Source organism: Mugil cephalus, chromosome 3 (assembly GCF_022458985.1).
Source record: "Mugil cephalus isolate CIBA_MC_2020 chromosome 3, CIBA_Mcephalus_1.1, whole genome shotgun sequence".
Taxonomy (NCBI): domain Eukaryota; kingdom Metazoa; phylum Chordata; class Actinopteri; order Mugiliformes; family Mugilidae; genus Mugil; species Mugil cephalus.
The window spans coordinates 29210348-29224826 of record NC_061772.1 but is presented as its reverse complement, the minus strand read 5'-3'; the positions used below and the strand labels follow the sequence as shown (position 1 = coordinate 29224826).

At 39.7% G+C, this 14479-nt stretch overlaps 1 protein-coding gene across 1 annotated transcript; it reads left to right on the top strand.

Annotated features, from left to right (window-relative positions):
• The first annotated feature begins 12930 nt into the window (after window positions 1-12930).
• Window positions 12931-13794, top strand: LOC125005430 (beta-1,3-galactosyltransferase 2-like). Its single transcript, XM_047580782.1, has one exon. It carries the CDS (start codon window positions 12931-12933, stop codon window positions 13792-13794), a length of 864 nt encoding a protein of 287 aa, XP_047436738.1.
• The last annotated feature ends 685 nt before the right edge of the window (window positions 13795-14479 follow it).

Here is a 14479-nt window from a genome sequence, read left to right as displayed (position 1 = left end):
AGCCCAGACCCAGAGCGTAATGTGGCAACACTGGTTCAGAGTAAAGCTCCTCAGGTATGTACCACTTAGAGTTTTTATCTCTACACACTCTACCTTGATGTTCCACAAATCCGGACAAGTGTTTGTCTTTGGAGCCTCTAGGAGCATCTTGATGAGGTTTGGGACATTCAGAAACATGTCTGAGTCGATCTTCATGGCGTAAGTGGTGCTGGAGCAGTAAGAGTCCAGCCACTCCAGCATCACCATGGTCTTGATGGTCAGGTTCTTGTAGCAGTCCAGGAAGTCGCTCTGGATCAGGTCTCGGTGCTCTTTGCTCTCCTGCAGCAGCTGCTCTCGCTGGAGCTCGGCAACACTGGTTTAGACACCTCAGGTATGTACCACTTAGAGCCAAACCATTTTGGCCTCAGTCTTCTGCCTCCATTTATTTCTAACTAAAGTATGTTAATGTGTATTTAAAGAAATTTCAATTTGTGGGATAACATGAAAAAATGTCTAATCAACCAAAGATTTTGTGAGGGCAGATTTAAAAAGCACTGAGACTTAATTGCCTGGAAATGACAAAAGCTCTGAACCTATTAGCTGAACCTTATTTACTGCGCTACATTTACCACTGAAACCCGAAACATTAAAGGATAAAGTAGGAAAACATTGGCACATCCTTCAAAATGCAAAAAACGCCTTCAGGAGAGACACGCATGATGCCATTAAACACGAAGAAGGCACGTTGAGATCCAAAAGTCCCACCACATTGATTCAAGGCAAATTTAACCTTCTGAGACCTGGTGTCCTCATATGGGGACATTAGGTTTTAGGTTTGTTGCAGCTTCTTATTCATTTAGATCTGTTGTCCTCATAAGGAGACACTTTTGTCTGCCATGTCCTGGTAGTGAAGTGTCATTACACGTTTATTTATTCTTGTTAACTTTTCTAGTTTAATATGACATATGAATTTCACAAATTCCCAGGTACAGTTTTGAGGATGTTGGGATTGTTCTGATTTAAAATCAATGTTTCTTTACTTTGCATGGAAGTACTTTCCCTTTCTATATCTCATTCAAATGTAGAAGTGTCAAACTCCTCCTCTTCGCGCCGCAGTGTAAATATGCAAATTCATTGAAATTGGGCTTGCATCGCCGATTCCCCACTCTGCATGATCGGGTTTTCACCATGACTAGAGCGAAGGAGAGGAACTTCAACAGGTCTGAGGTGGAAGTTTTATTAAATAAAGTGGAGGATGGGACGAACTGACGTGTTGTTGAAGGTAAATAATATACAGTATATTTTAAATTAAAACAACCAGCACATACACGTATACATATACATAAGAGCCAATGGGGAACCTGTTAAGTGGTCATGCAGCATCAGGCCAGACACATGGAAACATACTGGCCAGGAAGCACTTGATTGGCATGTGATGTGTATATGTACAATACAGGCCAAACATTTGGAAGCAAGGTCAAATTTGTGCATAAAAGACCATAGTTTCATTGGTGTATTTGCATCAAAATAAACATGATTATAAAATAAAGAGTAACTTATCAGAAAACATTTTAATATAATGTTGAGGCATTTGAGGTTTTCTTGCTTTCTTCACAGTTACCTCCTCTGGGTTTAACAACAGCATGACATATACGAGACATTCGTTCCACAAGAGACATTTAAACACAGACTCTCAAAAGACAAATAGTTAAAGTGAATAATGCAAACTGTGTTGCAAGTCTTCTCGACCCTAAAACTAAGCCCTTCTTCTTTTCTTTGCTGACATTTATTCAGCAATAACTTGAGGAAAATGGTTCATATCAATAAAAGCGAAGTCTGATCATGCACTGAATACATCCCAGAACACATATAGCTCATGCTGATTTTTAAGAAAGGCCTCCAAACTTTTGGCCTGCAGTGTAAATGCACTGAGCAATAATTACACAAGGTATTAATATGTAATAATACAATTGCAAAGTTGACCTCATTCAGTTTTATTGTGCTTTCTTTTTTCACTCCCTCTTTGAATTGTGTGAAACAATCACACTTCACTTTAGCTTTAGTTAAACACACACTTGATCTGCCTCTTTCTGTAATGACGCGATTGTCAGCGGCTGTTTGTTGTCGGGCGGCGTGCTCCTGCATTCAGCCCTGACAGTGAGAGGCGGAGGCCGTGTGACTGTGTAAACAGTGTTTTCAGCCTGGCAGGTTATTTCAAGAGGCAACAATGCAGGTGTGGAGTTACCAGAGAGCAACATCTGATGCGTGGATCAGGATAATGTGTGTCGGGTTACGCCGGAGGTGTGACCGAAACAAGTCCTCTTTTTAAATGTCACACATCGATTTCTGAACATATATTGTGGGACATTGAATATTTCTTCACAGAAAATGAGAGGAAGCATGTGTGTGTGACTGATTTATGTTTTTTGTTTTTTTTTTTATCATACACCACATCACAGTGAAACCAAACTCTGGTAAAAGTTGGGCAAATGGCAGCAGGTGTGAACCTTATCAGCCTCTCCACAGCTTCTTTTCCTCGTCCATGCTCCTTGGTGGCAGGTCGAGTTGCACCAGAAATGCAGTTTCTTTTCTTTTCTTTTTTTTCCCAAACAGGTCCTGCAGTTACCACTTAGAACAAAAGGCAGATATTCAACACTTGCACTTTAATCTTGTGAATGACTCCTTGATATAAGGCGGTGGATCACATTATTAACTACTTCAATGACAAAAAAAACTATGATGTAAATTACAAAAGGTCAGGACAGAGCTACGTTTTTGCAGGGTTTGTTATTGCACTTGTGGTGAATAAAAATAATAGATGAGGTGTCCTTTGCTATCATCCTGACAGTGGACAAACTGTCATTGACCGAAAGGAAACAGGAAGTGATCTGCAGCTTCCACCTTTTAGCCTCTGTTTGTTTAGACTTTGCTCCGAAAAGCACACGACTGTTAGATGCTCCTCTGAGAAAATACACTCATGTTAAACATGAGCCGAACGTGAAGCAAATGGCAGCTAGTCTGCAGAGGCCACTCTGCAACTTTTTTATTACTGTTTCATGCTAACAAAGCACAAGGAAATATCCAGTTTCATGGTCCTCAAATCATTTACCAGAACAGGAAACACTGCCACTGTCAACGTCTTGTTGTATTTTTTGGTGCCAAAAACTCCAAAGCACTGCCAGCTGAGTGTAGCCCCATCAGATAGAGTCACCTTTTTACCATAACACTCACCGTGTGTATTAGTATATTCTCTAAAATACACGTTTTTCATTCTTGTCAAAAGACTTTGTTGAAATATGCTAAGCGGCGTTTATAGGCTATAGTGTCACAAAACAAGATCACAACGAGATAACAAAAGGCTGCAGCTGCACTTTAGAGTAATCCAACAACACAAACCAAAAACAAACAAACAAACAAACAAAAAGAGAGAACTTGGGCACATGAGGAACTACGAGAAACCAGCAGAGGAAAGAAGTGAAACCAGTCAAACAATCTAACACAGCAAAAAACACAAAGGAAGAACTTTACGAAATAATAAAAAAAAAAGCACAGGACACAGGAAATACTAAAAACTATTATATAGTTACTGTTTTTACAGGTTAATTTGTGTGTTTGTGTATTTATCTTCACTAGACGAGCTCAGACGAGCTATAATGGTGTTGTGTGATGTGTGTAGCGTTGTGTCTTTGTACGTTCTGTGGGTCTGTGTTGGATGTTGTTTTGTATTTTCATCTGTTCATGTTTTTGACACTGATTATTGTATGTGCACAATATCCATAAACCTAACATAATAAAAATATATTTATTTTGTGTGTAATAAATGCTTTATTTTCAGTCATTCGTGTCTAATTTTGTAGTATTTTGTGCTATTTTAGTTTGCAGATTTCTGTTGTTTTTCTTTTTATTATTTTGTTTTTGTAGTTGCAGTAAATACATTTTTAAATAGATAATATATTTTAGTAAAATCTATTTTGCTTTGTTTTAATATTCTCTCGATTTTATATTAATATATTTTCTTTCTTTTCTTATGTCTTCTGTCCATTTATCTTTTATTAGTTTGTTTTTCTCAAATGTTTTCTGTATTTGTGGCACAAAGTGCTCTAGAGTTTTTCTCAAAATATATTTTCATTGGACTTATTCCTATACTGGATGTTTTGTAACATTGTCAATACCTCATTCATTATTACATTTTATAATGTTTCTATATTTTTAATTTATTGTGTTTTCTTTACTTTATATTTTTATGCATTGTATTTTAAACCCGATATTTTTTTAGTAATAGTAATAGTCTATATTTTAGGCTTATTTGTCTTGTTTATCTATTGCTATATTTGGTATTATAGTATTTTAAGCTCTATTATTGTTATTTATTTGGATCTGTATGACCTCTGTATTTTCAGACAATTTCAGACAGTTTTTGTTGGTCACCTCTGGTGACGTGTACTGAGCACTACAAGACATCGTCTGCTTTAGCAGAAAGAAGAGCATCAAGAAAACAAACCACCGCTCAGTTTAATAGACAGCTGTGCAACTTTCACTTTCCACTCACAAATACTTTTCTTTAAGGTGTTCAGGGATTCACAAACCTGTTCAAACAAGCACAAACGACATCTGACTCATAAAGACAATTACTACCTGGACGCTCTGCGCTACAACAAAGAGGTGGTGCTTTGCAAATCGACCCACTCCACCTCCACCTCCACCTCCACCTACACCTACACCTCCACCTCCACCTACACCCAACATAAAAATAACCTCAAAGGCAGCGGCATTCGCTCTAATCCTGCAGGGAAACTTCACCTGAACATTGACACACAAGAGGAATGTTTACGCCACAGTTGCAGAGTTAAAGGGCTCAAAAGGAACAATAGTCCTGTAGCTAAATCCTAGCATCAGGAGGCTAACATGCGTGATGTTCACACTTGGCATTTGGCAATTTATCCCTTAAAACATATGATAACATATTATTTTGTCCCTTTTTCTTTTGTCATTGATATTCCTCCGACTGTTTGACTAAAGCAATGCCCAATTTTTCTGATGGTTTCATCTGAAAAAAACAAACTTTAAATGGATGCTGGAATAAAATTATAGAACGCAAACTACGGTTTCATCTGGTTTCTGTCTCCAGAGGGAGTTTCTAGGTTATTCAGGTGCAATAAATGACTTTTGTATCTAACCATTAGCTTTGGCTAAAGCCATCACTATTCTTCCTGGAGTCCACACCTGACACAGTTACACAGCAGTGCACAATTAACAGTCATTAAAGGCCGCTGGCCGTTAGCTGTGGCCTGCAGGCTAGTCCTCACCTGAGCCAATAATAACGAGTGTGTTTGTAGTTTTGTGCCCACCTGGATCACTCGGGCTAATTGACACATGTCATTGGACATTGGATGTCAATGGGTCCAACAGCTGTTGACAAAAAAATGAATAAATAATCATAATGATGCCATTAGGAGGCAGGTAAAGGGATTATTGGAGTAATTTCACATTGTCACAAAAGTTACACAAATGATGATGTTTTACAAAAAATATTCATCTTCCTAAAATTGAGCAAAAAGAAAAACCAAGACAGTACCAGATCCATTTTCTTACCTATGTATTATTTCACATGCGGAAAGAACAGAGTGAAGCCCAAACACTGAGTTAGTTCTGTCACATTATTTAGTTGCAGTTCACAAAACGTCCCCATGGTGTCAGTGTGTAGCTGCACTTCAGGTTTTCATTCATGACTTGATTCCACCTCCACACACACCGTAGAAAATCGGGTCACTCCTGTTGTTGTATTTATTGTTGCTGCATCAGATGACAACGCACAGTAAATGATCCAGGTTTTTGTTTTATTAAAAGATACTGGTTGATGGTTGTTTTCATGCTGCCGCTTTAAAACAACATGTTTTTAAAGGTTTACAGTGTGTGAGATTGTCAGAAGATAAAACAAACTTAACCGTTTGTTTTATCTGAGTAATGTGATCTGATGTGAAACATTAAAGAATCATAAACCAGAGATGTTGAGAGACAAACTGGGAAAACTCAAGAACAAAACAGGAAGAATATGTTAAATAAAGTTACTTATAATGCAAACGGAGTAAAGCACCTTATAAAGAGAAAGATTGTTTTTCCCCCCCAGTTAAACAGATTGAATTGCTCCATAGCGTTACTTCAGGAGACCCATTTAGATGAAAGGGAACAACAGAAGTGGAAAAGGGAACAGGATCAGATGTTCAGTGCATCATATGGAATCAAAAAGGAAATGTAACTATTCTGAATCTCTGTTTTCTGAGCTACTGAATAAATCTGATGTAAGTGTTGAAACGATTCTGTGTTTCAATGGAGACAATTAAATATTCAGACATCTGCTGAATAACCTTCAACACAGCATTTGTATGGATCAATAAATTGCAAGGTGTCATGACACAGTGTGTCACAATCATGTGTGTTCAACAAGGTTTTATGTGCATCTTGAATTGTTTGTTTTCTCTTTTAACTCTTTTACTTGTGTTATAGTGTGTTTGCTGCATCGTAAACTACTGCATGTAATAGATATGATTTTACAAGATTAATAGAAATATAAAAATATGTACAAAGTACATACAAAATGGAGGAAAATCTAGGAAATGCTTGTGCAACTAGGGACTGTTCTGACTATAGTTGTACAAAATGCTGGTGGAGCTGGAAAGGAGATTTGGGAGGTTCAATTGTTTTTTATTCGATATTATTATTATTATTATTTTAAAAAATGCATGAATAATTGTTGTATGTTGTACTGTGTGTACTGTTTTTCTGATTCTGACTTTGTCTGTGTTTAGGACACTTTTGTGGCAAAAATATACACACAGGATTTTACCCATTCAAATTTCAGTATAATGATTTGTAAGTATTTCATTATTTCTTATTTCTCTAAAAAAACAAACAAACAAACAAAACAAAACAAAAAAACACAAAAACTGAATTATTTTCCATGAGATATATAATGGATGGGAGGGTGTGGATGGGTGGCTCAGTTGTTTTGTCTGACTTAAAGGGTATAAATCATTTGATTTGTGTACCAATATTCACCTGGACAGGGCAGCAACCAAAACAAAGCGTCCGGAGAAACATCTATGCTCTGGTGTAGCTACTGTTTTCAGGACTTCCCCAAAGCTGCCAAGCATAAAGATGAAACCTTAAACTCACTTATGGTGTTAACACTGAATTCAGGCGCTACATTGTGGTAACTTGGTGTCACACTTCTGCTGCTCTTTGGCCTCTCTGTATTTTTCCATTCACCCCAACTCCACCTCAATCTGTCTGCCAGCCACTCCCTCCTCATAAAGCCAACTCAGTCCACCTGTGCTCACTGCCGTTCCCCATCTGTAATCAACCCTGCATTTACACTTTGCCAGATTGTTCTTCGCCTCCCATGTGGGACTCTCCAGCACTTTTTTATGGACTGATCACCTGTTGCCAACTCTGTTTTGGATCTGTCACCTGCCTGCTAGTGGTGGGATGACGATACTTCAAGGAGTGTATTGACACAAACTATGTCACTCAATAGGTCACTCAATGGTTATAAAATCATTGCAGGTAAACAAAATCAAAATAAGATGGAAAACATCAACCTGTGAAATATTTAATCACCAGTCCTTTACTTAAAATGTGATCTCATCATTGTATAATTTCATTTGCTCAGTTTGTTTTCTGAGTGAAGTTGTTCATGAGAAGAGTTAGAATTTTTAAGTTGGGTATGGAATTTTGTTAACTTAAGTGTTAAATCATACGAAATGAAAGACTAAAAATGGATTTGTTTATGCATTTTTATTGAGGAGGAAAAGTTTTGAAGTGTCTTTGCTCCAAGGCGATTTCTCCTCTTAGAACCCAGTTTCCCTGCCTGAGAAAAAACTCTTTCACAGGGTACAGATGAAGATGGTGAGCATTAAAATTTTGGTGCGAGTTGATAAAGGTGTGGATATGTTTTCTGGTTATTTTTCCAATATTGTAACGGGTCTTGTGTTCTGGGTGTGTTGCTTTCAGCCAGGTAGCGTTGGACCTCAATTATGGAATTGGCTATAGTGTTAGAGGTCTTCTTGTTCTCCTCAACCTCCATATCAAGAGGTTTCCAGAGATTGTGCCCTAACAGATATTTTAGAAATAAGTCTTTGTTAATCGTTAGGTTATTATCACATGACAAAGTGCCACAGAAATATACAAATAAACACAAAGAAGTGTGTTTTTGTACCTGAACTGGGTTCTGAATCCATGTGAAGAGCTAGGCTCTTCTTCTGCTGGGTCAGGTGCATGGCTCCTCATTTCAGCACCACACTCTGACTTCAGTCTCTCGACAGCTTCAGTTGCTTTTAGTGGACTAACAAAGCCAATTGTTTTAAACCTGGGGTCCAACTGTGTTGCCAGTGTCATCACACTGAGTGATTCCATGTTGCAGATAGACTCCGTTAGAAGCTTTCCCAGATTTTCAGCCAGCTGTTGAGCAGCTGTTTGTGTCACTGTTGAGGCTTGATGTTGAAGCTCAATGTTAATCATTCTCATCAATGGAATAACCTACCTCCATAGGTAGCGAGGATGAGTTGATTGACGCTTTCCAACCCTGCCTCGCCCCTCCAAAGGCATCAGAGCTCCTTTGGCCGCAGAGAGTTCACATGCCCTAGCTACATTTATTGACTCTGGGGCAGATATCTCCTTCATTGGCAATGAACTTGCTCAGCAGCTCGACATTGACAGAGTTCGACTGCCTTGGCCTGTCCCTGCCAGTGCCCTGGATGGTCACCTACTTGGGAACTGTCACCCATCAGACGAGACCTGTACGGATGCTTCTCTCCGGGAACCACCATGAGACCATCAGCTTCCAAATCTTGAGGTCACCCTGTATTCTGCTCATTCTGGGGTACCCCTGGGTCTGTCGTCACAACCCCCACATCGACTGGGCTACAGGGTCCATCCTGGGGTGGAGCTCCGCCTGCATAGAGTCTGCCTGAAGAAACCTCAATCTTCTCATCCCATGCACAGCACCATCCCATCTCCTCTCTCCAGGGTCCCATCAGAGTACCACGACTTCCGAGAGGTCTTCAGCAAGGCTAAGGCCACCTCCCTGCCTCTCAACCGCCCCATGACATGGCCATTGACGTGATACCTGGCAGTAGTCATCTGTACTGCCCCTGTGTCTGCACCTGAAAGGGAGGCCATGGAGGCATACATCAGTGACTGCCTGGCAGCCGGTATCATCCGCCTGTCCTCATCCTCTGCTGGTGCAGGGTTTTTCTTTGTTGAGAAGAAGAACAAGACCTTGAGCAAGACACTGAACCCCCAGTTGCTCCGAGTGCAACTGGCACTAGTGTGTGAATGTGTGTGTGTGCTTGTGTGAGCAGTGGATGTGTCTGACTGTAAAAGCGCTTTGTCTCCAACCACCCTTCATCCTGGTCGCAGCAGTTGTTATGGGTAGAATATACCCTGTCCAGCTCTTCCACTGGCCTCCTGCCCTTCCAGTGCGCCTATAGGTACCAGCCTCCTCTGCTTTCTGCCCTGGAGAAGGATGTCTCCTGCCCCTCTGTCCAGGCCTTCATTCGCCAGTGTCGCTGCACTTGGGCCCGGTCTGGAAACTGCTACACGTTGACTGCTAATTGCAGACGCATGAAGGCTCCCACCTACAAGGTTGGCCAAAAAGCCAAAAGACCTCCTGCTTAGGGTTGACTCCAAGACGCTGGCACCCAGATTGACTGGTCCATTTGAGATTCAGAAGATCGATTATTATCAATCATTCCATGCTCTTTTGTGCTGCATTTGGGCTCTATGCTACACCTGATATTTGGCAACTAAATGAAAAACAGATGTTTTCCCATCTCATTTGTTTATTTTCATCTGTTTAAGTGAAAATAATGTACAAATAACTGAAAAATTACAAATAAACATTTCCAACTTTTCCAGAAACAACAATCAATTCTTGAAAGATTCAGGCTTTTTTCTGTACCACTCCTTGAAGAAAGTGTCATCTAAAAACTGGCAGTAGTTCTGGGAGTTGATTTTAAGTCCTTATTTAACCCAAAAAGGTTTAACTAGCTCCCATACCAGAACCCCACTTCCACTAATGCTGATCCAGCCACGTTCCCATCCATCTGGTCCGTCAAGAGTCACTCTCATTTCATCTGTCCATCAAAATCAGTCAAAAAATCAGTCTTCTGGTATGTCTTGGCCCTGTCTTGACATATTAACTTGCTTGTCTTGTTCAGTCGTGATCGAATTTCAGCCTTCCTTACTTCGACCATGTCTCTGAGCCCTGAACACCTTGTACTTCTGGGTACTTCAGGTAGGTTACATTTCTGGAATACGCCAGCACTGGAGGACAATCGGTTCCTAGTAGCTTCACACTTGATTTTTGGTAAATCTTTGGCAGTTCATTTGTGCCTTTTTTTTCTCAACACGTTCTTTCGACCCTGTTGACCTTCTGCAACAAAATATTTGATAGTTCTGTGATCACGATCCAATATCTTTCCAATTTCAAGCATGCTGCATCCTTCTGAAAGAGGTTTTACAATCTTTGACTTTTCAGGGTCAGTTAAATCACTTTTTCAGCCCATTTTGCCTGAGGAAAAGAATCTGCCTAATAATTATGCACACCTTGATATGGGGGTGTTGATCTCTTTAGGCCACACCCTCCGTCATTATGCAAATACACATGATCTGATATTGTCAAGTTGGAAACATTGAGGTAAGGACCCAAGTGCAGGACTATAGGATGAGGCAGGCAGGGAATTCAAACAAAAGGTATTTAAAAATTAACAAAAGGCACTGCGTGAGGCAGGTAAATCCAAAGATCAAAAGAAATCATCAACATGGCATGAAAACATGGAATAAGACGTGGGAACAAGGAACTACGAACATGGAAACATGGCATGAAGACATTAAACGACGCGACAAGGAACAAAGGGAAAGGCAGGGCTACATATACACAAGAGGGCTCAGGACTGACAAGACACAGGTGAAATAGATCAGGGCAATCACAGCAGGTGAAACCAATGAACAATCAAGGGACACACAAGGAAACAGACAAGAAACCCAGAACTTAAGAAAATAAAACAGGAAACAGAGCTAATGACACAGACAGACATGACCAACCACACGGAGAAAACATAAAACATGATTCACAAAATAAAAGACAGGCAAACCATGACAGATATGCTCAAATGCAATAAGCACTCAAATTTATGCTGCTTGGAATTGGAAAATATACATACAAATGAAGACAGGATCAAAATGCCCGCTTGCCTAATAATTGTGCACACAGTGTATATTTGTAACAGTTGACAAGAACATGTTACAGATTATAGTGGCATTGTAAGTACAGGTGAACACATACATCCTTGATATGTACCACAACATACCACTGTGTCAGAGAGAGGTGACATATTACTACATTTTAAAATAAAGAAAATTGGGGTTGAGAAATTAGGCTTAAAGGTAGCAAAACCTGCAGTTCTTACAGAATAGAATAGAATAGAATAGAATAGAATAGAATAGAATAGAATAGAATAGAATAGAATAGAATAGAATGGCGGCCTTTTTTGTCACTATACGCTGTACGAGATTGGAGAGATTCTCCTTTTCAGTGCCAAAAACACAAGTATATACAAAATAGTGAAAAGAAGGTATTATTTACAAAGATTTACAAGCTACAGTTAAAATACTAATACTAAAAAATTACGAAATATATATTTTTTAATATCAATATTTACAGCCTTGAACAAACAAAATGAAAAAGAAGTTATCTGTATTTACTGTTGACCAGACCTGAGATAAAACCTGATCGAACTGCAGAGATGTCTGGGCAAATGAGTATTTAGTCAAATTATATTATTGTTATTACATCTGTCAACAGCTTCAATAAAAAAGCATCATAAACCTGAGGTCACGTTACATCCATGGAACTTCTCCCAATAAAATCATTCAGCACATAATATAAAATGTATGATAGTTACACCTTAACCTTGGCACTTAAATGATAATCAGGTCATGTAACAAACAATATGAGTAATATTTAACTAATTTAAAATAAGGAGCACCAACAGGAGCTGGGAAACAAGAAATAGAATAAACGAAATGAAAGCTGGCCAAAATACTAACTTCATATACATAAATATAATGGTATGCCTTTTAGGAAATAATCTTTGAATATGTTGAATAAACCCTGAATATATTGAATGAAACTTTGAATATACTGAATGAAACTTTGTATTCTGGTCCGCTGCCACAGCTCAGCAGATAGACAACAGGACAAACCAAATTTACAAATTAGTTAAATGGTTTTAAATTCAGAGAGGTGCCACTTTCTGTGATTAAGGTTAATTCAAACCTTTAGTGGCTGTTATGTATAATAGGTAAAATTATTCTTAACATTGAGAGTGTATAAGGAAGAGGTTTTATTTCTCTGGAAAGATTTCTGATTTTCCTAAGGACAATAAACTGAAGGGTGGAGTAAACACAGGTGTAGACATGGAAGACTCGCACCAGAGTGAGTTTTTTATTGTCTGACAGCGAGGGATGAGGGCTGAAAAAGGTATGTGAGGATTCATTTTCTCCTTTTTTCTGTCATATAAGGAGAGAAGTTGTCACTAACTAAAACCTGAAGACATATGAACCTAAAATAAGACTAAATACTTTAATAATAACTTGAAATATTTCTTTCCTTTAAATAAATTGTGTCGTCTCAGGGAGAAAATTATGAACTTCAGGAGATTGTGTGTTCGTTCCCATCGATTCTACTTCGTGGTTTTTCTGGTGTTTGGAGCATATTTCCTGTTTTTCCACATGGACATAAATGACATAATTGACATAAATGAAGTAGTGCCTGAGTGGGACCATAAATGGATCAAATCAGTCAGAAATCATGGATTAAATGTTACTGCAGACAACAGGACTGATCCTAGATCTACATCTGAGCCCAACACTGCTGCTGAGAGTCAGAACATGACATCAACACAGGAGGCCGACCTATCTCTTAGACCATACTTAGTGGAATACCCCTACAAGTACAACTTCCTCATGAATGAGCCTCAGAGATGTGAGCAGGAGAAGCCCTTCTTGGTCCTCATGGTCCCTGTGGCCCCCCACAACCGGAAGCACAGAGACGTGATCCGCAGCACCTGGGGAGGCCAGAGCTCGGTCCTGGGCAAAGAGCTGAGGCTGTTCTTCCTGCTGGGGCTGCAGACCGGAGACGGGGCCGAGCTGCTGCGAGAGCAGCTGCTGCAGGAGAGCAAAGAGCACCGAGACCTGATCCAGAGCGACTTCCTGGACTGCTACAAGAACCTGACCATCAAGACCATGGTGATGCTGGAGTGGCTGGACTCTTACTGCTCCAGCGCATCTTACGCCATGAAGATCGACTCAGACATGTTTCTGAATGTCCCAAACCTCATCAAGATGCTCCTAGAGGCTCCAGAGACAAACTACATGACTGGACTTGTAGCACGTACAAGTCTAGTCCTGAGAAACCAAGACTCTATGTGGTACATACCTGAGGAGCTTTATGCTGAATCACAGTACCCACCCTATGCTCTGGGTCTGGGCTACGTTTTATCTTTAGACCTCCCAAAAAAGCTGGTGGAGGCATCCAGACACGTTAGAGCTTTCTACATTGAAGATGTGTATTTGGGTTTTTGCATGAAGCATGCAGGAATCCCTCTGTATGACCCTCCAAGCTGGGACTTCTTCCATAGCTTTCCACCGTACAGTCGCTGTGCTTTCTCCAAGATAGTCGCCACCATAATCAATGAAAACATGGACAGAATATGGCTTTGGAAAGACTTTAACAGACCCGGCCCGTACTGCTGAGATGTTCACGACCTGTTGATTGTTTAAACAGAGCATGAAGCAGATGTGGAGCTCCTCTTGTTGAGGTTAAATCTAAATGTAGGAATCTGAGGAGAAAACTCAGTCACTGCTGAATAAAGTCAACTCAACACACACTGCTTGTTTTGTTAAAAAAAAAAGAAAAAAAGGAGTATTTTGAGGAAAATGCGATGCTGCAGGTGATTCAAAACTGGTTCTTTTGCGACAGAAGCATCTTCTAATCCCGCACTGTAAAAGATTAAATGTCTTCTAATCTTTTTTTGTGTTTCTACCAAGATAATTCTTCTAACTGGACAGTTTTTGGCCGAGAGCATATTCAGTCCCAGATGCATGCTGCAAAATTAGCAGAAGAGAAGCTAACAGTGTAGCTCGCTCCCATCAGCCAACTACTGAGGCCATACTGTTTTGGTGATTCCCTGTCCCTTCTACATTTAGCTATGTTTAAAGTTAAGGTATACATGTTTATGGCAGTTGCACAGCCACCCTAGTGTTGCACATGTTTGAAATTTGAACCTATGTATTATTTGAATAGCTTAATATTGAACGCAAAATGATTAGTTTAATATAGATGTTACGTGTCAAAAGCAGAAGGTTTGTTTGTGTGTGTCTCTGGCTCCTTCTTTTCCTACAGGTGGATGTTGAAAGGTTGGCTGACACCTGTGAACTC

Bases quoted from the DNA above. Each gene is read 5' to 3' on its own strand.
- LOC125005430 (XM_047580782.1), top strand. From the start codon at position 12,931: ATGACATCAACACAGGAGGCCGACCTATCTCTTAGACCATACTTAGTG.